At 33.8% G+C, this 24,990-nt stretch overlaps 1 protein-coding gene across 1 annotated transcript; it reads right to left on the reverse strand.

Annotated features, from left to right (window-relative positions):
- Nucleotides 1–1,517: 1,517 nt before the first annotated feature.
- LOC110380828 (FMRFamide-related peptides) lies at nucleotides 1,518–24,507 on the reverse strand. Its single transcript, XM_064039492.1, has 3 exons — nucleotides 24,390–24,507; nucleotides 2,806–2,952; nucleotides 1,518–2,461 (listed from the first exon to the last, which is right to left on the reverse strand). The coding sequence occupies exons 1-3, from the start codon at nucleotides 24,491–24,493 to the stop codon at nucleotides 2,020–2,022; spliced, it is 693 nt and encodes a 230-aa protein (XP_063895562.1). The 5' UTR covers nucleotides 24,494–24,507; the 3' UTR covers nucleotides 1,518–2,019.
- Nucleotides 24,508–24,990: the final 483 nt, after the last annotated feature.

The following is a 24,990-nucleotide window of genomic DNA, read 5'->3' on the forward strand; positions in this document are numbered from 1 at the left end:
AAAGAACGTTAAAAGAACTGGAATTTAATCTTTGTAGCAAACAAAAATATTGCAGATTTAAACACAGCTAAAAATTATCGTTGAATTTCTGATCTGCATATTTTAATATGTTAAGTTGGTTTAAGAAAATAATTAGGCCTCATAGTCGACTTTTATCTAAGTAGCCTCCGCCAACGGTTGCACTTCTAGCCCATGCGAACTTGCAACACCCGGATAAAATATAGCCTATGTCATCCGGGGATAACATGGCTTCCCAACTATAAAAGAATAGGTAAAGTAGCACCCGAGATTAGGGCATTCAATCAGAGAAACAAACCCATAAGCTTTGTTACATTAAAAGTATAGATTACATACTTACATATTTATTTTTGTATCCATATAATATGTAAGTATTATAGGTACTGTAGTACTTACCAATATTATGTGCGTAGTGGTATGTATGTCTATATTTGCCAAAAACCTCATCTTTGCAGATCCTTTATTACGCCCTTTGTGGTCAAATTCTACTCTCTTTGTGTTCCCATATTCAGACATGGGGTGAATAATTTTGTATGACGAAGGAATGGTTAAGGAATCATTTTTCTGGTCATAGTTACTTACTTATTTGTTCTAGAAAATATTTTTCTGTGATTTAGGTATTTATAAATGTAGGTTAACATATTTTAATAGCCTTCAAAAAGTTACATGTAAGTATGTAGTGCAAACGTAATAGTTTTCTCTTTAAATGCGATCTTATACTTTTAGCTTTCGTTGATTTGTTGTAATTATTAAGAGTGATCACTCGTCGGAAATTGAAATCGATCATTACTCATTCTGTTCATTAGATTGTACTAAATCAGAACTTTAATTAGACATCGAATTTTATTTCAATTGTTTTTCAAGTTTGTCTCCCTGGACGCAATTGTAATAATTTATAGCAAAGTTGAATCAATAAATACCTACCTCCCCTTGAATACCATAACTCAACATCAATTTTAAATTCAATTAAATAGCTTGTTAATATCAAAAGATGATTGAAACACCATGTTTCATCAATTTCCTCATAAATAATTGAATTTTATTCCATTTGCACATAAAAGGAATTCACAAGGGATTGTTAAGGAAATAGGGAATTATGAAGTGATCAAAACTTTATCGATAAACTTCATTTTATTTTACATTTAAATAAAATATTAAATGAATGTTCAATCATTACACAATAATGCTTTATTTAGAATTGCAACAATTCATTAAATACTATTTTATTAACATCGATCTAACATATTAAATAGGTATATAGCTTTTTAAGTAGTTTTATTATAGCTATTAATTTTTTTTTCAATTAGTGTGGGCATCCGAAATTGAAATAACCCAGCCTATATTTCAGATGCTAACACTTTATAAATGTACAGTTTCATTAAATTTACATTTAAGAAAACAAAGAAAAAATACTATATAGGAATGGCATTTTTTATTACAAATAAATTATATTTTGACATATACGAGTATATATTCCCGTAAATACAGTTATTTTTAATAAGGTTTTATATGTTATAGTAAATGATTTATAAAATAGGTGCTTATAAATATTTGAGATCAAAATATGAGTAAGCGTATTATGCTTCAAGATAAATACATTAATTTGTAAAATATAACTGTTAAAATGTTTTAACTGTACTTTGCTAAAATATTAAACCTATAGTAGTAATACTTATTTCATTTTTTATATTTTTTTAACATCAATTGCACCACATAGTTTAAGCCTTTTAGAAAACTTTAGCCTGTCCAAAATTGTAGAGAAAATACAATAAAAACCGCAGGATGAGAGTAGTATACTTCTCACTTACACCACATAATATAGTTTTAAAATTGACAGATTAAAATACAGGCTTCCACATTCAAAAGGGAACAAAACACTATCATTATTGAAATTAAAAATATAGTAACAGATACATAGGAAAAACCACCTATTGCCTGTTTAGTTCACAATAAAAATTTTCATACAGCGGTTAGAACAGCAATGGAAAAGTAACAAAGAGATTACGACTGGCAGTCATGGCACGCCTCAACGGACCTCTTCCTTCTGCTATCCTCACTCTCTTCCAACTCATTCTCATTCATCTCCTCACTGTCCCTTCCAAGCCTGATGAAGTGGTCCCTCGCTCGGCTCTTCCTCTGAGGATATCCACTGACCACCAGCTCAGAATTCTGCTCAAAAGCACTCTTCTCGTCTTCAGCGGAACGGCCTAGCCTGATGAAGTTAGGGTCCCGTCCGAAACGGACGAAGCTGGCGGATTTTTTCGTCATGGGGGTGTCGTAGTCCTCTTCGTATGCTCTGAGGAGGGAGACCAGGTCGTCGGTGGAGAGGGTGAGGGGTTGGGAGCGTCCGAAGCGGAGGAAACTGTTCCCTCTGCGAGTGGGGCGCTGGAAGGCTTCTCTGAGATCTGCTGCTGAAGGTTCTTGGGGGTATGAACGGCCGAATCTGTTGGAAGACATAGGGAAACTGTTAAAGATCAAAGATTAAATATGGGTTTGCTTTCCACGTGCGGATAGTAGACTTCAATTTGAGATGATCCCCTTTAAGATCATAGCTTTATAAGCTCTTGCTTGAAAGCCAAAAACCTGGATTTTGTCACTGTCCTTTGCGGATATGTATTGTCGATGACAGATCATCCTACAAACGACATCCTACGACTATCAAAGTCAAGAAAATCCTTGACTAGCAATAGTCTTTACAAAGATCAAATACTGTTAACATAAGTAGGTACAATTAGTTTTGTTTGTAACAACTAGTGTCCACAAAAAAATCCAATATAACACTCTTACCTAATCATACTCCTGTCGATAGCACTTCTACGTCTCGCCTCAAGGTCTGGTGATCTCCTGACGGGGGAGGAGGTGGCTCCCACCACCAGCCACAATGCCGCCAGCAACGCAACACTTCGGGAACAACTCATGGTGTGATGTGGAAAACTGTGAACAAGGAGAACTCACTTAAGTATACGATCAGCTTACGATTTTTTGGCCTTGATCGAAGAGCTTATAAAACTTATAACTAGCTGATATCCGCAATTTCGCCCACGTCTCAAGGGAACTACTTCCTGCGCCAGGTTAAAAATAAGCCTCTTTCCTTTCTTAGGCTGTAACCTTTCTGATGTTTATCCCACTAAATAATTTTGAACAACCTATAAAATACCGCTGATTACAAACTTTTAGTTAGCCGATGATCTGATCGAACAAGGAATCAGTTTGGTAAAGATGTAGATATGTACTTAATTCACAAATGCATAGCAAAAAAAGTATCATGGCATTCACGATGACCATCAAAGTGTACTATCGGCCGACAGTTTAGTCTGCAGTCTACAAGATACTTTTATTTATAACACCGTAGCTCGACGATAAACAAACGAAATTGTCTCGAGACATACTTCTAAAGATGTCGTCATCCACCGTATTTCGGGAATACCTTAAGCAATATTTATCTTCGGAATTTACGTTCAAAATTGTCTTTTTATGTATCTTTTGGTTTTGTTTCTTTAACTTTGTTCGCTTGTTTGTTTCCTTTAAGCTCTGAATCTAGAATATTCTGACGAAATCTGGTTCTGTTTATCTTTGAGACTGAGATACGTGAATGAAATTTCTTTATCAACGTTAGAAGAAAGTAAAATTGTGTTTGTTTATTTGTGGGTGGGCCTTTGACTAGTGAACCAATTTGAAATACATACAGTGAGAACAGTTGGGAATGTAATACGTAATAGGTATCTTGAAAAAACGTCTACTAAGCATTTATAAAAAAGAAATAAGTACCAAACGAGACAATAAACACTGGTATAGGTAAACCACTTATATCCCGCGCTTTCGCCTGTTTTTAAAAGAGACTATGAGCCACTTTTCGCTCCTAGATTTCTTTCTCAGGCTCAAGACTATCTGTGTAACTTTCATTTAAATCGGATCAACAGTGTTGGCGTGGAAGTCTGACAAATAGACGGACTAGCTTTCGATATAGTTTTAATAGGGATTTCTAGAGTTACCCCAGTAAGAGTACTAGGTTACTATAAATACCTTTACACCAATTTTAACAAGACCTCGTATATGTTAGCTTTAACAATGCAATTACAAGAAGGTTTTACATAACTGGTGGAGCGATGCTCAGCTTCCCTGAACACAGGAGGTTTACCAAGTTTTGTAATTAACATTTGTAATACTAAGTTGAGAACCAAGTTTGGCTTAGTTTGTTATAGGATAGTTGTTTTAGGATATTTGGAAATATAGATGGTAAGACAACTGAGCAGATGTTACATAATCCTGCTTTTGAAGAGCCCACAAATCCTTTTGTAGCAAACGTGACGAAACGATTGGAAAGAAAAGGCAACAACGAATCTCTTTTGAGAGGAAAAAGGAGGAGGTTCTGGTTTTAGAATCATAAAATAATGGTAATAAATAGTCTCTAAAGGAGCGTTTTCAGTTTGCTTGTTTAAACCCGCTAATCTCAGAAAATACATTTGATCGATTTGATTTAAAAATTGTTCCAGTGTTTTTTTCTGGAAAAGGGAATAGGTAACAATAGTTCTTAAAGACAGTATCAATAAGCAATTATGGGCTGATACAATAATTATAAAAAAATGATGTAACCTTATTAATTTCAAAACATCAATTCGTCAGTATATTTGGCATGTAATACAAAGAATAATCATAGTCTTATTGTGTTGGGATCCCCCAAAACGTTCGCAAACTGGACATAAGGGAGACGAAGTAGAAAAATATATTATTTTGGCCGGTCAATGACCTTATGTAACAAACGATAGTTTACTTAGGCTAGCATTAGTGACCTTATTTGTTTGTTTAGTATCTAGTTATGTGCCAAATGTCTTATTATGCTTTGATTAAAATATTTTAGGCAGGTTTTTTTTGGTTTGACTGAGACAAGGATTGATTCGCACTGGTGGATAAAGCCTGGTGCTTTAAATTATGAGTGTGGTTTCGAATCCAGATCAGGCAAGTATCAATGTTACTTTTCAAAGTTATACGTAGTTTCAAATATATCTCACACACTGATGACTAAGTAAAGGTGAAAGAACAAAAAACGAGGAACCCATGGACTTCTAAAGTCTGAATTAGACATAAGTTTGTGAGGCCAAGACGACGAAAATTGTAATTAATTCTTAAAACATGTAACTAAAAGCGCGGACCCCCAAGTCTGCGGTAAGGTTTTAATAAAAAAGTCTGAATTCGTCAATCCACCTTATCAAGAGTGATTAATGCTCATTCCTTCTCTGTATGAGAAGAAGTATGTGCCCTGCAGTTAGTCAACATTATAACACTAACTTATTAATTCCATTCTATTAGACGGTAAGTTTCCTCTGTTTTTACAGAGTAACTGAAGAAAAATTGTGTGAAGCTTTTGAAATATTTCCCGACACACACTGGGGAATATGTGGGAAATAACAATTAAGTTAAGGTTCTATGTAGAAGTAAGTTAATTATTTCTCCTTACAGCAAGAACATGTAGGTATTTTGTAATAATAAAATAATGTAATATAAAACACTGAATCCCAACCTTTTAGTATTGAAATGCGGAAGGTCATATGTATATTGGTTTCTCTTTTGGTGCCTACAACTACTGGATGGATTTTGATGAAACTTGACAGTAATACAGCTTAAAAGTATATCAAGATAACATGTAGGATATTTTTTAACCATATGCAGTAGAATCCTCGGGTCTGCGGGAAGCTATTTTGATTCACACTGGAAATACATAATATTACACATATCAGCACAATATTAGTTTGGAAAGTACCAACATAATTTTGTTTTGGAAAACAGCGCTGTATATCAACCATTAACAGCGACTTAATTTAATTATTTTCAAAATTTCAGCGGAATTATTAATATAAAAATATATGGAGTAATTTGAAGTAGTAAATATATCTTTCTGTCCCTGTATATGTCGGACAACCTGTCTTGCCGAGGGGTATCGGGTTGCTCAAGTAACTGGGTTGAGGAGGTCAGATATGACATTGTTCGTGTAAAACCCTACTACTCCAAGGTATCCGATCCAATATCTATAGGTATAAACACTTAATATAATTTTGTATTCTTTTTGTGACATTCTTGTCATGAAAATGCGTATTTCTTTTTTCTTCATAATTATTTGAGAAATGGCACGTCCAAGAGGATGAATGGAAATGATTAATGAATGTCTGAGTAATTCTACATTTTATAAAAAAAATGCTTCCTATTGTGGCTAAAACCACTTATTTTCTCTAACAAAATACATTTGATTGACACTTGACAAAAAATAAATGAATTTGTTACATTGAAAAATATATTTTTGTAAAAGTGTAAAGCACTTAAAACTTTTATTTCAGAAAAAATCTACACAAAATAACCCAAAAACCTTTTCATCAAAATAAAAAAATACGTTAGTATTTCCTGACACACATTTCCGAACGCACCCCTAATTTAACCCACCCTCAATCAATCTAACTCATCTCTTTCTAAAATTAGCAGATCAGCTTAATCTCCGATCTCTAATGTCCTCCCAGCTCCCAGTCCCCAGTCCCACAAGGTTACGAGATCAGACATCTTGGCGCCACAGTGGGAGGACGCGGGACACAGTGTAGGTTATAACAGTAAGTTAAGTTGGGTCAATTGTTGCAAATGTTAGGGAGTGTGGGCGGAAAGGTCAGTTTATGGGTGGTGTGTGATAAATGTGGGGAGTATTTGAAATGGGATACTTAGGGAGATAAAGTATAAGAGTTTGAACGGTGTTTGGTGATGGCGTTTCTGTCTCTATTAAGTAAGTAATCTTGTGATTTTAGTGTTATTATAATTACTCTACTACCAGGACAAGGGGTCTGAGAGGAGCGATATTAACCTGCTTTTTGGGAATAATTGTCTCAACAATTTGGTATTAAAATATATATTTTTGGAGTTTGTCAAAAAAGGTACGCCTGCCTATGCGATAAGAATCACACTCATAAAGTCGACAACTTATTGAGTACTTGTGTTTGTTACTTCTTCACGATCAAACTGCTGGACAAAGGACAAAAAATAAAACATTTTTGTATTTGTATTTTTTTTTTGCAAATTCTTTTAAAACTTGGTACGCATGAACGTGCCATTGGGCTGCCAATGTTACCGCGTAGATTTTGTTTACATAATATGATTGAACTACTGCAATAGCCGATACTGTGGCTTGATTCTTAACTAAGTGGAATAGTTTTGTTCTAACAGTGTTTATGCTCTGTCCATTACATTGACCTTAAAATGTTTTGGCGAGCAAACTGGAATTTACGTAATAACACGTGAAAACGGGGAATTTTGTTCCCCTCAGCATATGAGGGGAGGAATTCGAGATTTGGCCTTCTAAAAGTTTAAAGGTGAAATTTATAATTTGGTTTGACTAGCTGTTGAAGATATTTTTTTTCACTATTTCTCGCAACTGGATAAAAAGTAACTTATACCTACGTATGTTATTCCGATGTAGGTACAGAATTACGTAAGCTAGAGTACTGTAAAGTTCTTTTTGTTTGAAAGATTACCGTATTGGAACATAGGTCCGGATGGACTAGCATAAAAAAATGGTACCTTTTTTGCAATACCTAATGCTTTTTCCATTTCAAATAAGGCTTTCTATGAGTTATAAGTTCTAACAAAATAAAATGACGATCTATAACTATGAAATTTTAACATACTTCTGTCTGAAAATAGAACTTAAACTGTTGACCAACCCACTGTTTAACTACACTAGGTACTATTTAAAGCCACCGTGATTTTCCAAATTTATTTTTAACTTATTAAGTACGTTAACCTATACCATTAATCAATAACGAAACGTATCTAAAACAATTAAGGTCGATAAATTGGTAACTTCATCTTAATTATTTATATTAATTACATTGAAGACACGCCGTAGATATAACCTTTCGAAAATAATTATTTCTTACCTTTAACGAGAAGTACACAGTCGGTCGGCCGAATATTTGCTTTAAACTTACGGAATGTAATAAAATAATACATAAATATAATAAATTAACTTTTGCCAGCAGTTTCTCCGGATAAAAAGTAGTCTATAACCTTCCTCGATAGACATGGTAAGAAAGAATGTTACAAAGAATGTTAAGTACTTGTGAGATGACGGCAGATAGAAGAGTATAGAAGAAGAAAATATGCTGCGCCGACCCCAAATAAAGTTGGGATAAGGGCAAGAGGATGATGATGAACCTTCCTCGATAAATTTTATGAGCTATCTAACACTAAAAGCATATTTTCAAATCGGACCAGTTCCAGAGATACTCTTCAGCTTTATAATCTTATATATAAAAATGAATTGCTGTTCGTTAGTCTGATTAAAACTCGAGAACGGCTGGGCCGATTGAGCTGATTTTGGTTTTAAAATGTTTTTCATAGTCCAGGGTAGGTCTAAGCGGTGAGCAAATAAGGAAATAATAAGTTCGCCGGGTCAGCTAGTCTTATATATGAAATGAATTGCTGTTCGTTAGTCTGACTAAAACTCGAGAATGGCTGGACCGATTTACCTTACTTTGGTTTTTAAATGTTTGTAGGTCCAGGGAAGGTTTTCAGCTAGTATTAGTATAGATGCGAAAGTAACCCTATCTATCTGTCATGCTAGACAAACCTATTGAACCAATTTAGATGTATGATACACAGATAGTCCCGAACCTGAGAAAGGACATATGTACACTACATTTATTTATTTCACAAAACACAGCTGGGTGATTCTTCGAGACCGAGTGTTTTTGACTCATTGATCTGGCTCAATTTTTTTTTGCTCTTAGACCTGAATTGACGTAATAGTATGACCTAGTGCCTTATGTGCAATATCATATATCGAAGGCATCGATTTGCATCACGTAGATTAGGATTTAAAAGGTGCTGATTAATTGCTGGGCCAGATTAATTGTGACAGAGGCAGATGAATGTGATTTCGCACCATATAAATTAGAGGTATACAGATTAATGATACTTCCTATATTTTTCCAATCATCTTTACTATAAAATTTTACCAAATATTGAAATAACTACTCCTATTACTACTTAATTATCACTTTTTTTGGCTGACACAAGAAAATAATTATGAATTAAGTAAACAGTAACACTTTCCTTCAAATTAATCATTTATTTAACCTTTTACGGTTGGTAAATCACACTAGCTTCATTACTATAATAATTACGTGAAATGGTAAATTAATCTTCATGAGATCTCTTTATAACACAAAATAATAACGAATCTTAGCTTAAAACAAATATAAACTTCAACGAATACAAACTCTTAATTAAAATGAAATAAAACTTATCAAAATCAGACTTAATTTTGCAGTACGATAGGAACTCTTAGCTTGAGATCGTAAAAAACAAATTAATACCCTATATAAATTACTAAAAAATATTAAATTCTTCATCATCGGAGTCAATTAAGTATGGATTTATATTTTCCAAATCGACACTAAAATGTTTACTTCCATCTCTTGAAAAAGTTATCTCTGAGATTTTATCCAAGTCAGCACACTGAGACATTTCCGTTCTTTCCACAGCATTATCCTTCCGTCCTTCTTTTTGCTCGTTATCTTCTCTTAATTCTTTATTAATATCATTATTTATTCCCAATGATTTGCGTACACCTTTATCATTTCTTTGACTTTTATGTGATATTATATTGAATTCAATTTCTTCATCTAAAATTCTTTGATCGATGTTAGGCGAAGGTTCATTACTGATTGTCCAAAAGGATTGACCAATTTCTCTCAGTTGTCGTGTTGAATCAGCTAACGGTGTAACTTCATCAGTATTGTTTTGTTGAACTTCGTTTTCCAAATGATAAAAGCCAAGGTGCTTTTTGTGGTTGCAAATAACAGTCTGATGAAGACAGTTTTGATCTATACAGCTCAGTTTTCGAACGGCAAGTACGGGAGACTCAAAATTCCAGACTATCTGGTGCATTTTCAGGCAACCTGGAAAAGCTTTCACATTTTGCGGGAAAAGGAAGTCCTTTTCAGATACGTCATACTCAGAAACGGTTCTCAATTTTACTTTCTTAAGGTTTTGCTCCATAACATTTAAAAAATCCTTCAGATCTTTTATATCCTGCCCTTGGGAAACAGCACGGTCCGCAGTTCTTTTCATAACAGCGCCTATCCCATCTGGGGCACCCTTCCCATGACCAGATTCACTATAGTTCCATGTAATGATTTTAATGGAGCTTAGATAGATATGCAAACTAGCAATTAGGTGAAATATTTTTTTATTACGATACTGACTAGATGGAGAATCGGAAATGAAATGTATAGTATGAATGTCTGTCTTTTTTTCGTCTATGTATTGGAGGACTGGTACGATGTGAGCCCACACTGCAGAAATGTCATGACGAAGGCACTCACTCACGGTACAAAAGACTGTACTTGCTGTATCTTCTCATCGTCTAAAAAATATATTACCGAAGTGTGTAGAGTTAATTGTTTACGGCTACCACCGAAATGATAGGACTGTATTTCTTCATTGCACTTAACTGCATAATTTTCGCTAAAATCAACATGAATTATACACTCACCCTCTTGCAGATTTTCTTTTAAATGTTTGAAAGCCTTTTGTTGAGCAACTACATTACCACAATGCTCGAAATATTCATTCAATGTTGATTCAAATTTTTCAATGCATATCTTAGGTTCCTCTCTTTTTTTAACTTTCTCAGTTGATCTTAATTTTCTTCCCGTAGCTTCAATCGTGTATGGTTTAGTCTCCCATTGCCAGTATGTTATTTCGACGGAATCATCAAATTCCTGATAGGGGACTGTCCTTTCCTTGCAAGCAAAACACGTTCGATGTAAACAATCTTCATTATACACATCGCAACACAGCAGAGAGAGAAGATTTTGGGAAGTTTTAGTGAGCAATATCCTCCTCTGGTACAATCCTTGGATGAATAAGTCCATGTTAGTATGCAATTTGCATAAACAGGTATCTCTTGATCGAAAATCAGGTATGATCACCCAAAATGGCCTTAATTTGCAGAACGCTGAATAGCTAATAATTGAATTTGAGTTTTTCAGGAACTTTTTATGCAGATTAATAAGACTGTCGTTGAGATATCGCTTTTGTTTACGTATTTGGTTTCTTGTTATAAATTCCTTTTTTCCGGAGCAAAGTCTACTATTTTCATCGTCTTCATAAAATATTTCAACTTCTTTTCTTAGTTGTTCAGGCAAAAAAGTTGTAAGTTGATTTGGTATCTTATTTGACTTTCGCACTGAGCGTTTTATTTTGTGGATAAGTGTTGTATTTTGACTTTTAGGTCTCATTTTATTATCTACTGAGGGTCCTTTATAATTCAATGCTAATCTTTGCAGTTTTTTCTTGTAACTTTCATTTTGTCGCTTCATATCTAGTATTATTCGTTTAAGATTATTTATTTCTTTCTCTTTTTGATAACGGAGACGTCTTACAACCGAAGGTACAGGTGAAGAACAGGAAGGAGCCTCTGAATTCGGTGTAGTTCCTCGTGAAGTAGGAGAATAAGCACGGTTCTGAAGAATTGAAGTACTGCGTAAAATCCGGGATGGTCCTGGTGTAGGTGACTCTTCTCTATTTAAAACCTGGTTATTTAAAGGTGGACAATTATCATGAAAAGCTTCGTTATAGGGCAAGATGCTAGGACTTTGTGGTGGGGTGTTTTGAGCTAGCATTGCCGCTGTTGTTTTTTCTTGTTTCTTTCTTTGGTAATATGCTTTGTAATTCTTTCTCCATCTCTTTCTTTGTAACCTTTGTTGTCTGGGATTCATTTCACCTATCGGTAGTTGTTTTTTTTCTTCTTTTCTGCGTATATAGTTTTGTCTATTCTTTTCTTGTTTTGCTTTCCATAACTCTTCATTATTTTTTATTCTTTCATATCTTCTCTTCTCCGCTAGTCTTTTTTTTCTTAGTCTTTCTTCTCTTGTTTGTAATTTTTGTTTTGCCATTTTGAAAATATGGATCTGAAAAGATATAAAGCTATTCAAGCGACGACCACAACACCACAGCAATTGAACTTCGGAATAATAACCAACAGGCTATTTGCTTAATTTTTTTGTATAACTTAAGTAATTTTATTGAAATAAAATATAAGTAATACGAAGAAGCCAACACAAATGAACAAAAAAAAACAAACAACAGTAAAGAAATGTCATTAGAAATAATTAATCTGACACAGAAAAATTAATCTGGTCAGGCCTGATTTGTATGAAACCTAATTCATATGGCCCGCTCAAATTCGTCTGGCTTTAAGAGCCAGATGAAACCAGACCAATGGGGGCCAGAAAAATTAGGAATTCGCAGATTATCAAATCCTGCTCCTTTATTTATAAACGTAAAGAATCAAACATGCAATTAATGTTAGCAAAACCCTCTTATAAGACACTTTGCTTTGGCAACAAAACGATAGTAGATACACATTATCAGTTAATTAAGACAGATTGATTGTACTACTTGCCTTACAAACGCCAGATGACAACTTGTAATCGTATTTTTTTGAAAAAATACGTCCGCGCACGAGCACTCGCTGTCACCGTTCGGTGCTGACTGGTGCGATCTCTTACAAGTAAATATTACTCTTTCAAATATTTTTTATTTACGTACAGATAATGTTTGAACAAATTGAGCCAGCTTAATGATGAATTTAGTCGGGGACAATTTTAAAATGTATGTAATTATGAAAATACACAATTTTTTTGTATTTTAATATTAAAATATTAAGAAACACGTATTTAAAGATCATTTGAATTCATTAGTTTTAGTGTAACGCGACCGTAGCTCGCAGAAAGTCAAATAATGCAACAAAAACCGACGTTGGGACACACCAGACTAATTAGGTTTTACTGTTTTCTGCTAACTTAATTACAGTTTTTTTTAATAAATCCTAATTAGCTACATAAGGCGTCGATAGACATTTACCTTTAACATATAACCTGAAACTGGCATTCCAATCGAAGGTTATTTTCATGTGTTCTTCGGTCAAAAACACGTCAAAACAGTGTTCCGAAGAATCACCCAGCTATCATTACATATTATCCGAGAACGGGAAGTAGGTAGTTCCCCCAAGACGTGGCAGAAACTGGGGGCAAAAGCCAGTGATAATATAAAAGTCAAACAAATAAAGACTTACGATACTTCTGTTGGGAATCCTTCGAGATAATTTTATAGGATTTTTATGGTTACAAATAAATCTTGAGGATATTTTTGTTACATAGTTTTAGGGCAAAGAGTGCCTGATAGTCATTTATTGTCCGCTAGGGTCTTTGAACTGAGTTGACCAATAAAGATATTGAAGTGTTCCAGATTTCTTATAGACTTAGAAATTGGGAGTATACCTACATAAGTAATTGATAGAGAGATTAGGAAACTATTCTTATCATTCGAACAAAAATTAACCTATGTTCATCTCCTGCATACCAAATTTTCTCTGGGTACAATGAGGGTTTTTTTTAATGATGTCAAAAATCATCAAATGATCCCTCCCGCTGTGGGTTAGCAGCAGTGAGGGAGTGTCAGACTCTTACTCTGACTTTCGAACAATCCCGCAGCCCCGGGCAGGATGTATCTCTGTACCTTTAAGTTAGGATTTGAGACAAAGAAGTTTGTTCACTTACTTGGCACAAAAATATTACTGAATATCGCCAAACTCAATTTTTGGAAATGACTGTGATCTATAATTAGGAAATCGCCCAATGTTGGGTCTTTTCCTCTATATTTACCCTTCTCTAATATCTATGTTTGTGGCTACAAATTGAATTTGTCAGCTAGTAAACAATATTTTGGCTTTGGGTTAATTTTCCTCATGTTACAGTTTTATTTATATTGATAGGGTTTATTATATTTCCCTGATAAGACAAAGTAAATCAAACATTTTAGGATAAAATACAAAAATACCTATGATTTTAGTGATCGGTAAGACTGGTTGTCAGACTTTCTGGCTTCTGTACCCGTTACGACTGCCAAAGAAATTTTAAAGACAGCCGGGACCTACCGATTCAACGTGCTTTCTAGAACACAGAGGAACGCATGACAAGATGGTCACCCATCCACGGACCGACCGCGTCAAGCAATTACTAAACCTTATGCTTGATTAACCCATGCGGCAGGTTTCTCGAGAAAACTGCCTGGAATCCTAGATAACAATATTGTTAATTAATATATATAGGAATGGAAATAGGCGTTGTTTGTAGAGATTTTTTTATCAGGTATATTGAGATGTTAATAATGATATTCGTCATAAATAAATATAAAATAACAATATTCGAATATCAAAAGTTTATGAGTGCTTTCTCCAAAGAGTTCCAACACTTAGCCACGAGCCACTCATTTCCCTAATGTGATGATCCATGGAGAATGCCTAAGATGCTGCCTGTCACGCGATGTCATAATCAGGATAATTTTACCGGAAAACACGATTTGCCAAAATATTTGACTTAAGTAGGTACAGTGTATTTTAGGATATTGGCCTTGACTTTTGTGCCTTTTTAAACAAATCAGGTTTTAAATTAGCGTCCATTTAGACTAAAGTAAAACCATGTGAAACAGTTAGTGTGTAAATAGAGATCTCGAGTCATAACTTATTTTAGTGCAAACCAAGTATTGTGTCGTAAAGAATTTGGTATGACACATGATATGTGCAGTTTATGCCTTTAGTTTTAGAAGACGGTAAAACAAATTGCGTTAGCGATAAATTGGACATAAAAATAAAATATTTGATTCTTGACTTTTTCCAATACCCAGATATATGGATATTTTTGATAAAAACTAGAAGCAGGATTATTCGGATAGAGAAACTACACTATCCTCGGATGACATCGGCTGTACTAAGAAGAAAGAAGTTTAAATGAAATCAAAATTACCAAATCTCCGACAAAGGGAATCGTCAAAACAAACCTAATATTATAATTAGTCCTTAAAATAACATTTTACAGGGATTGTTATTCTTTAATGGGCACATAAAGAGAATCGTTTACACAGGAGAAAATTATTCAAGCACATATAAAACCGATTTAGAATAAAATGGTTCCAAAAAGGAAGCTTGTTATATTTCCTTGTGTGATTCCAAAAAGGTTATTTTCAGGTAATACATATGTACGCTAATTCCTTTGAAGGTTTTAATAGGCATTGCTTCAGGCGAAAATAAAGATTCAAATATTTTACCACTAGCTGTTTCCCGCAGGTTCGTCCTTGATAAAATAAAATAAATAATACTAACTTGATAACTCTACTTCCACCAAAAAGTATAAAAGGGGCTTCTAGATTCCACTATGGCCTGACTCCACCGAAGATTGGACGGCAATCCGACACGAGAGCGATCAGGCGCAGGACCGACATTTACGTGCTCTCCGATGCACGGGTGTATCAATCACCAACTTTAAGACTCCGGGCTGCTTTGTGACAGATTGTGACAGATGCTTTGAGACCCCGTGCATAGTAAATCAGGCTATTCAATTGTTGACCGAATAACTAAAATAAGAATTTTGATTTAGAACTGATTTTTCAATCGCAAGTTAACTTCTTCTAAGAAATAATAAATATGGCGTTTTCACATATTTTCTATACAAAAACTGTCAAAACATCAAACATATTCTTCAACTCAAAGCTATCTAGTTATTGAAAAATCGGCCTTTAACCTTACAAATCAAAGAATAAACTATATAAAATCTATTCTGAATACAAATAGAGCATTCACAACGCGGTTCGGATGCAGTTATTGTAATGCAGTGAACCGACAAGCGCATCAATGTTACACAATATAAATGCCCTGTCTTCGCCTGCCGGATGATGTCAGTGGAGGAACAGGGCCTCTAGATTCTAATGAAAACGTGGATAATAATGTCGGGTTATTGTTTCAGTTTGTTTGAAGAATATTTACCTATAATATTCTTTAAATTCTAAGTAAAAAATCGTCTATTTAATTTGTACTTTTTCAGGTCTAAAATTACAAAAGGAAAGCTTCCAAAAATTGCACTATTTCCTAGTGCTATCTATGGCTGACAAGAAGAAACAACGATAATGAACAAACGTTGTGTCATAGATTGATAATAATTAAATACATTTTTAGGTACTATGTTTAGTAGGTACTTTAGCTAGACTTTAACTCAACTTTGGTACAATTATAGAAAAACATGTAGGTAAAATACGAGCTGTAAATTCGAATACAATTTTTATTGTCTTTCTCTTTCAAGTAGTACTTAGGTTACTGCTGATTATTATAAAGTTTTGAGATAGATAGAATGATTTTAATAGATATTACTTGGAGTAGTGGGTCCAATTGGTCCCTTGTCATATTCCATTTTAAGGCCAAACATGTTTTCCATATAGAGATTTCAACAACAATTCTAGTCTGAAAACCTTGAAAGTCTTGTTTACACATGCAATACAAAACCAAAACATGAATTTATGGCATTTCTTTAGGAAACGATAAAGAAGTATTTCATGGCGACCATAACTTGTATGATACACATAAATATTTTGTTCGATATCAAATGGCGTGATTCATCGCTTCTGTATTGTATGGGAAAATATGAATAAAATTATATTTATATCACTACACTACTAGTGGTTGCCTGCGGTTTCACCCTCATCCCGAATGAATTATCCGCGGCAAAATGTAAATAGCCTACTTATGTCCTTTTCCGGGATTCAGACTATCTTTGCAATCGATTTTATTTAAATCGAGTCAGTAGTTTCGGAGTGGAATTGCTAAAGTCAACATTATAATTTTAGTATTTTTAAAGCATACTAATATATTATAATTAAGGTTTGAAAATGTGTGTATGCAATGTCCTGGTTACTTCTTCACAAGCAAACTGCTGAACAGATTTTGATGACACTTGGCAGCATAGTTAATATAGTTTATATCAGAATAACTAATATAAAACCTTAATATTAATCCTTTATTGAATCGTACGATTCGATGAACTTTTAAAAAATCGCTTCGTTCGAGAAAATCTTCTCAGATAAACCTACGATCATTTTAAGAATATTAATATAAGTTATATAAATTGTTAATATAAGTATATTTACAAAGGTGAGACGCAGGAATTAAAGATATCTCTAAAGGTGAGGAATAGAGACGGAATGCAATGAAACAAGCAATGCTCGTGTATTTTATACGAATGAAAGTTTTTAGAGCGGAAAGATAATAATATAAAGTCTGAATTTCGTTCAGGATTTTTCAGGAATATAGGTAATCCGTATACGATTGGAAAGTCGTTCGAAAACGTTCAATTGTACTCGGATTATAGTTCAATAAAAAAGAGGTACAAATTCAAATAGAAAAATGTTGCCAAAACGTTTCTCAGCAATTTATTTTGCATGTCAATAGCTAAACGCAAAAATTCTGATAAAGCATTGAATTTGAAACATCGACTATTCGAAAATAAAATACTTAGAGCACCCGCATACTGCAAAACTAAGCAGTCGGCCGATAGTTGACCCGATCGTAGGCAAAAAAAATTGAAAGAAAATTTTTATTCTAATCTATGTTTTAGTCAGTATGATACCTGCTAAATATCCGACCTTTGTAATGTACGAACTACATACCTATTCATCTTCATACTGATTTAAATATGAGCACAAACAACTATCGGCCGACTAAAAGTCTGCAATGTGCGACCGCACACTCAATGTATTTTGGTACACTTCAATCCAAAAAACCTGAACAATGTTATTTGACAAAATTGCCATATTGTCGTTTTCTCACGTAGAGTTTTTAGTGTTCAGAAAGTCGCTCTATTTAGAATAAAACGATAACTGATCAGTAAAATATAATGATAATAACCGTTTTTACTGATCGGTTAGGTACTCGCATACGGTTAAATTCTACTTCTATTGTTATTGGTCACGATTCTCATATTATAAAGCTCAACGCCAATTATAGGTTGATTCTAAAATATATTTTTCTTTTATATGCCAAACTGATAACATAAACCTATTAAGCGGCCTATTGAGTCAAGGCATAATTATCTAAACTTCTACATCTGTCTTTGCTAATATAATAAATAGGAAACAAAGGTTTCGAAAACAATGAACCGATTTAAAAAAAGCTTTACACTGTTGGAAAGTTAGGCTACTTTTATCCAGGTGCCTGAAATATTTTAGGTGGAACGATTAGTGTGGATAAACACAGTACTATTACATACATTAGTACTGTTAAACCTTTTTAATACACAAAATGGGTTTGACAGCAAATCTTTAAGATGCAACATATCTTTTGAAAGAAATCTGGTCCCGAAAGGGGTTATAGTCGTTTTAATCCGCTCCCAAACGAACGGAGTTTTAATTCTACCTTACATGCATATTTTGTTGCTAAGCAATATTTGATTAATCGCGATACATCCAGCTTGCAATATTATGATATACATATTGATATTAATAATAATATTTCTCGATCACTTCTTAGGAAAAGGCTACGTAAATGATAATGCTCGATAAAAATATTCATTCCATGGTCCCTATGGATATTGTTAAAATACTGTAGTCTAGCTTAGTACATGTAACTATTTACCTGCCACCTAAATTAGGTTATCTAAAGGTTAGAATACCTCGAACTACCACAGGTTAAACTAGTTCATTCTAACTGCATTAGATGTGTCTCTATTTAGAGACAATTTAAAACAGTTTTTTTGACAAATTACATCTTTGTAATACATATTACTTTAGATAGAGAACGGAAGACGGGAGATAAGCAATAAGTATTAAAACAGAGTAGGTACCTAAGTATGTATAATTAATTTTAAATGAAATATAGATGCCAATATATTTACTTAACAAAACTAAACGACTTACCTGCCTAAGTACCTGCGGTAAAAACATGAGGTAATATTACATTTTTCATAACATAAACAACCAATAACATTGTTAAAGTACATGACAAGACAGATTTCAGAGCCCTATCGAAAAATTGGGAGATTGAGAGATTGCTGTTACCCGGTTACCTGAGCAACTCTTTGGTGAGCCTGTTTATCAGACTACGGGTACGGGTAGTGTCCTACCCCTACGGGTAGTCAGAAAGCCTGACAACCACACCAGTAGCCACTGTATTATTGTGTTGCTCCCAGATTTCATCATGCATTAAAAATAAGTACATTATCGAAGTTTACAAGAACACACATGATGTACTGACTTCCAAACTTTGTGGTGACCTTTTAGTGATACCCTAAAAGCGCCATCTATCAAAAGTTTTCGGCAACTTCCTCTTTAATGTGATTATTGAAAAGTGTTATGTATTTTGGTCTTATCAAGGGGTATTGGGTTGCCCGGGTAACTGGGTTGAGGAGGTCAGATAGGCATGGTCGTTCCTTGTAAAATATTGGAAGTCAGCTACATACTGTTAAGACTGGAAGACGACACCTACATAGCTTATTGTATTTATGAAACAAACAATTTGCTACAGATTAACAGACAAAAAGTAAAATAACTTCAATTTTTACTATACCATAGAAATATCATATAAATCGCACATATTTACAGACAAACAATTAAGCATACTTACCTATTATGTAACAAAACATTATTATCATATTCCAGTATTCGATGAATACATGAAGATATTTTTAATATAAAAACGTAACCTTTCAAAATTATATTACAGAATTTGGTGCTTGTAATGAAACGTTCTTACAAGATTATACGGTAAATGCCTTTTATTTAAAACCCGCCTTTTATTATGAACGCTGTTCGTTATTTTTTCATAGAAATTTGGGGTTACGTCAATCTTTTTTTTCCTCCTTATAAACAAGGATTAAGAATAGGTAATTGTGTTGGCTTGGATACATCTTATACGCGCTCATGTTTCTTATGAAACTTCAACACCGGGTGATTAGGAAAATTATAAAAGTACTCCCTACTAATATTATAAATGCGAAAGTATCTCTGTTTGTATGTCTGTTACGCTTTCACGCCTAAACAAATGAACTGATTTTAATAAAATTTGGTACAGAGATAGAGTTGACCTTGAGAAAGCACATAGGATAGTTTTTATCCCGGACTTTTGAAGAATTCTCTTGGAAACGCGATATAACCGAACACTACGCGGGCGAAGCCGCAGGCGGAATTATACGTATAAATATTAAAATTGTTGTTGGTAGGTATGTTTTACTTTTGCGATAGAACCACTCAATCAATTTACATGAAATTTTGAGTCGACAAGAGTCCACTGCTGTTTGCTGGAGCGAGTAAGTAAACCAGATGAAATATTTATGTCAATCACAGTACCTATAGTGCTTAATACCGGTAAGGCAAGTCTTCCCGCAGTATTCAACTTAACTGTCGGCCGATAGTTGGCTGACAAATTGTATTCAAGTTAATCGTGAGTCCAATAACATTTTTTAGTCGGCCTAATGCCGGCTTTATACCTGATCGCTGTAGTGTGCGCTCTACGATTTATGAATCCAAACTATGGGCCGACTAAAAGTTTGGAGTTTTCTCGATCAAAACAGGTGTGCACTGCGCAAGTCATATTTACCAAAAGATTTTGAAAGTAAACTTATCTTTGATGTAACTTGATTCTTTTTCTGACACACGTCAAATTGTTTGGATTATTGTAGGTACTCAGTTTTCTGAGTGGATGTTGTGTACACAAACCCTTGTATGTTTTGTTATAGACAGGCTTACTGATGTATTGAAGATTATGTAGTAGGTATACTAGCGACTCGCCCCGGCTTCGTGTGGATACAAAGTTTTGTGAAAGAGTTGACTAGCTGAAGAGTTTGTACGCTTAATAAAGTAAAGATTTCATAAAGGTCTTGAATTAAATTGTGACTGAATGTTGAAGTTGAAAGAACAATCTTCTATGTTAGCATGATACACAAAACAATCGATCTTTTTAACCTTTTTTTAAAATAAAGTATATCTTTGTAAACAGGACACAAACAGAAATAGAGAGTTACTTTCGCGAGTAGTAATATTAGATTGAATTAAAAAAGCTGAGTTACTTTAAAAATTACCTACTTCTGATGTGAAAAGCTACCATGATGTGTGATTCTGATGTGCTAAGCTAGCTTTATGTTGCATTATGCTACTTGAAATTACGAACGCTTTTTACTACTAAAAGGATCCGTTTTCAGCAGCACAACATATCCGTTTCGATTGTCACATGCGCTATGTTATTTTCAAGTGAAAAATGTTTGAACTTTGTTTTTGACACAAAAATGTTTGGTTTGTATGTCACACACATTTGACACGTTGCTATCGGTTTTCTAAGTGGACAACAATATAATATACTAGCTGGTGCCCGCGACTTCGTCTGCGCAGGTTTAGTATTTCGAACAATATGTTTACAAATTGTAGCCTATGTGTTATTCTGATGTATAAGCTATATTATTGTAAAGTTTCATTAAAATCCATTCAGCAGTTTTTGCGTGAAAGAGTAACAAACATCCATACATCCATACATACAAACTTTCGCGTTTATAATATTAGTAGGATAAGAGCGTCAGATAAAAAGGTCGTATGTAAATAGGTGGACGTTGAAATGACGCTAAATGCTATGGTGAAAAAAAGTAGTTTTACTCCGTTAACCGATTATTTATTTAAGATAGCTATTTATTTATTTATGCTTTGTCGGACAAACGGGTAACGGGTTTATTATATAAGTTATATAGTTCGTATAGGAAACTCAATTAGCACGTTTAGGTACTCCGTAGATTATGGAAGATCGCTTACTTATATGAAAGGCAGTTCTTCCGTGCCTTGATAGGGATATTTACATACATTATGCAAAATAATATTTTTAGGCTTATGAGCAATTTTAAAGGGGCTACCACTATCATATGAGAGAGCCAGTTATCCTTAATTGTTTGTCTAGGAAATTGTCTATGTCCTAAACAAACTAGTTTATATACCTACCTTTTAAACTAATAGTACTTAACTACTTTATTTTGTACTTTAGTTTTATTTATAGCCACATAATCTTTAATGATTATTGGACGATTTTCACCAGTACACTTAGCATCAAATCTTTGACGGATGGAATAGTGGCGTGATCCTCAACAGTGAGGAAATGATGAAGAATAAAATTGCAGAAAAGGAAGGTTTCGGAACCACTGATGTAAAGAATATCTTTCGACTCTGATACTTGTAAAATTATATTTTACTTGTCACTCTTCCGCCATTTACTTTTACTCCCACAAATTATCATAGAACAAGTCTTTTAGTATTTCCTGCGGCTTTATTCTATTCAAATATAAAAATGCTTATATTCTTACCTTTGTTTAAATAATTTAGGAAATATTTTCCACTGTTTTGGCTTTTGACAGGAAAGATTGCCAAAGGGTATTAGACCTTTTACTGACACACCAAACAACGGTTTTCTATGTAGAAACAAACGATGTTTTTTTCTCTTTAAATGTAGTTACGTTAGTTTTTAATCTATGCTTGAATTGACTAATTTCAAGAACCACTGGACCGATTGGATTGGATATTTGAAAATAACCTTCTAGATTTCATGCATTGGTGTTCAGTTCTATGTTTCAGTATGTAAGCCGACTCTAACATATTTATTTTAAAGCTAAAATAATAAAATGAGAGAAACCGGTTATATGAAGAGACAATGTTTAAGAAAAGCTGGAATATTTTAAATATCAAGCAACATCTTCACTTTATTAATATTAAAATATAATAATTATGTACAAAGAACATAATTCTCTTTCAAAATCACTTTAAATCCTTCACAGATTGAGTTGTAACGAAACGTCGAAAGCCCTCGATAAATAATTGACTTATACTTTATTCTCGACTCCTTGAAAAGTATAAATTAATCATGAATAATTATAGGCGTGTCAGAAAGTAGATTTTAGAGTATCAGACGGCAGACTAAACAGTCGGCCGACAGTTGGCCAGATTATTTTAATGGTATTCCAATCAAAGTTTTCAGTCGGTCTGATACCGGCCAAATGCCTGATCTTTGTAATGAGCGTACTGCCATTCATCTTCATACTGATTTATGAGCCCAAACAAACTATTGGCCGACTAAAAGTTTGCAGTGTGCGGGCCTTACTGTATTGAAAGTTTTGTAAAGTCTTTATTGGTTTAATTTTATATGTCAATTATAATAGGTTTGACACTTATTGTAGGAAATCCTTTCCTATGAATATTTTATGGTTGAATGATTGACTTTTTAACACGGTATTGTTAAATTAAAGTACACGGGATTTAAATATTAGGTAACATTTCATTTTGTCTAATTTTCGTGAGATTTATTTTTGTCTCGCTGAGTCGATTTTTTATCATGTACCTAGCCTTTTCCCAACTGTGTTATGGCCGGTTTCCAGTGTAACGAGTATGATTTACATGAAAAACTTCTATCAGTAAAACCTTTATGTTTTATACCCAAATTGTGTAAAAGAAAAAGGTGTATTGTAAAAAAATAATTAGCATCTTGCCTGCGGGATTGTTCGAAAGAGTTATCACGACCCTGGTACATAAAGGGCTCAAGAAGGAACATTTTAGGTTTTAGTCAGTAAGAGTCTGACACTCCCTCGCGCTGCCAACCCACAGCGGGAGGAGTCATTTGATGATTTCCCATCTCAAAAGAGAAAGACTTTTTCACCCGTTGTTTTTGCCGTGACCTAAGTTAGTTAAATTAATTGAAAAACCCGTCCTTATATTAATCTGTCTACATATTTTCATGTCTCCACTTGACTGAATAGTTTATTTTCATAACTGCCAGCAAAGTATATCCTTGATATAATCTAGGAGTTATAGAAAACCCTGAATTTTAACATTGGACTCTTGCCAACCTGTAGTGTCCTTGTAACCGATATATAGGGTGATGTGTTTGCGAAGTTTCGCTGTTTTTTAGTTTAGATTTTGTTTTAGCGTATGATAATTCGTAAGATTATATGAAAAAAAGAAAATATCGCTGTGTTTTGTATACTCTTTTGTAGTGGCTAGTATTATTACTTGTTTAGCATAAAAGGTTATTACTTGATTTTATTTTAATTTTTGGTCAAAAGAAATAGGAGAATTAATCCTTCTGGATTTTTGTAAAAAATCATAAAAAAAACGTCAATATAAAATTATTTCTTTGTTTTATAGTTTATGATTTCTGCGGTGATTAGAGAAACTATATTTTTATTATGTTAGAGGTTTGAAATATCCGAATGAGTTTTTAATGTGTGTTTATTTATTTCCGATATATTATTGACAGCTAGAATGCTACTATATTTAACAGTTAATAATTGAAGAAAATTTCATTTAAGTACAAAATGATTTTCTTATAGCGCCCTCCCATAAGTCCTCATAGTTTACCTACTACTTGAAACCACTAACTCAACTCCACTAACTTCGAAAAAGTTACCAACTTATACCAAACTTATACAAATACAACACTGTTACAACACTATACAAAAATATTACATACAATACAAAACACATACCCGAAAATATACACTTTTCGAAAGAAGTTCGCGGTGTGCGTAGCGCGTCTACGCCGTAGCGATCGCTCTCCGGTTTTGGTGGCCGTAGCAAGCGCGCGTAGCATTTTATGTCGTAGCACTGATCACTTTGTGACGTCATTTTGCTACAGATCATGGGACGTGGGATGGGAGTACAGTTGCACACATAATTTGTTTTGTTTGTTCCTTTGTACAGTCGAGAGAGAAAGTTTTGGATTTGAGTCATAAATGGGGTATGACTAGACTATGTTTTTTTTTTACTTTTGAATTTATTTTAAAGAAACATATTAAATAGTATGGTAAACTACCCATCTCTTAGAAGTTATGAAATATTATTAAGTTTTTCATGTTATTAGATATTTAGATAAGACTTCAACGCTTACGTAGGTACCATCATTATTTATTTAATGATTGCTGAAGTTACTGTTAGGTCATCAAAGTATGACTATCCTATTGATAACCTCAGATCAAATCTGAGCTGATCTATTTATTACTTGTACATAAATTCATTAATATTTAATCCCATTATAGAGCAGTGGCTTCTGTCCATACAAAGAAGGAGTGTTTGTTAATCACCATCCTT

This window comes from Helicoverpa armigera, chromosome 19 (genome assembly GCF_030705265.1).
Source record: "Helicoverpa armigera isolate CAAS_96S chromosome 19, ASM3070526v1, whole genome shotgun sequence".
Taxonomy (NCBI): Eukaryota; Metazoa; Arthropoda; class Insecta; order Lepidoptera; family Noctuidae; genus Helicoverpa; species Helicoverpa armigera.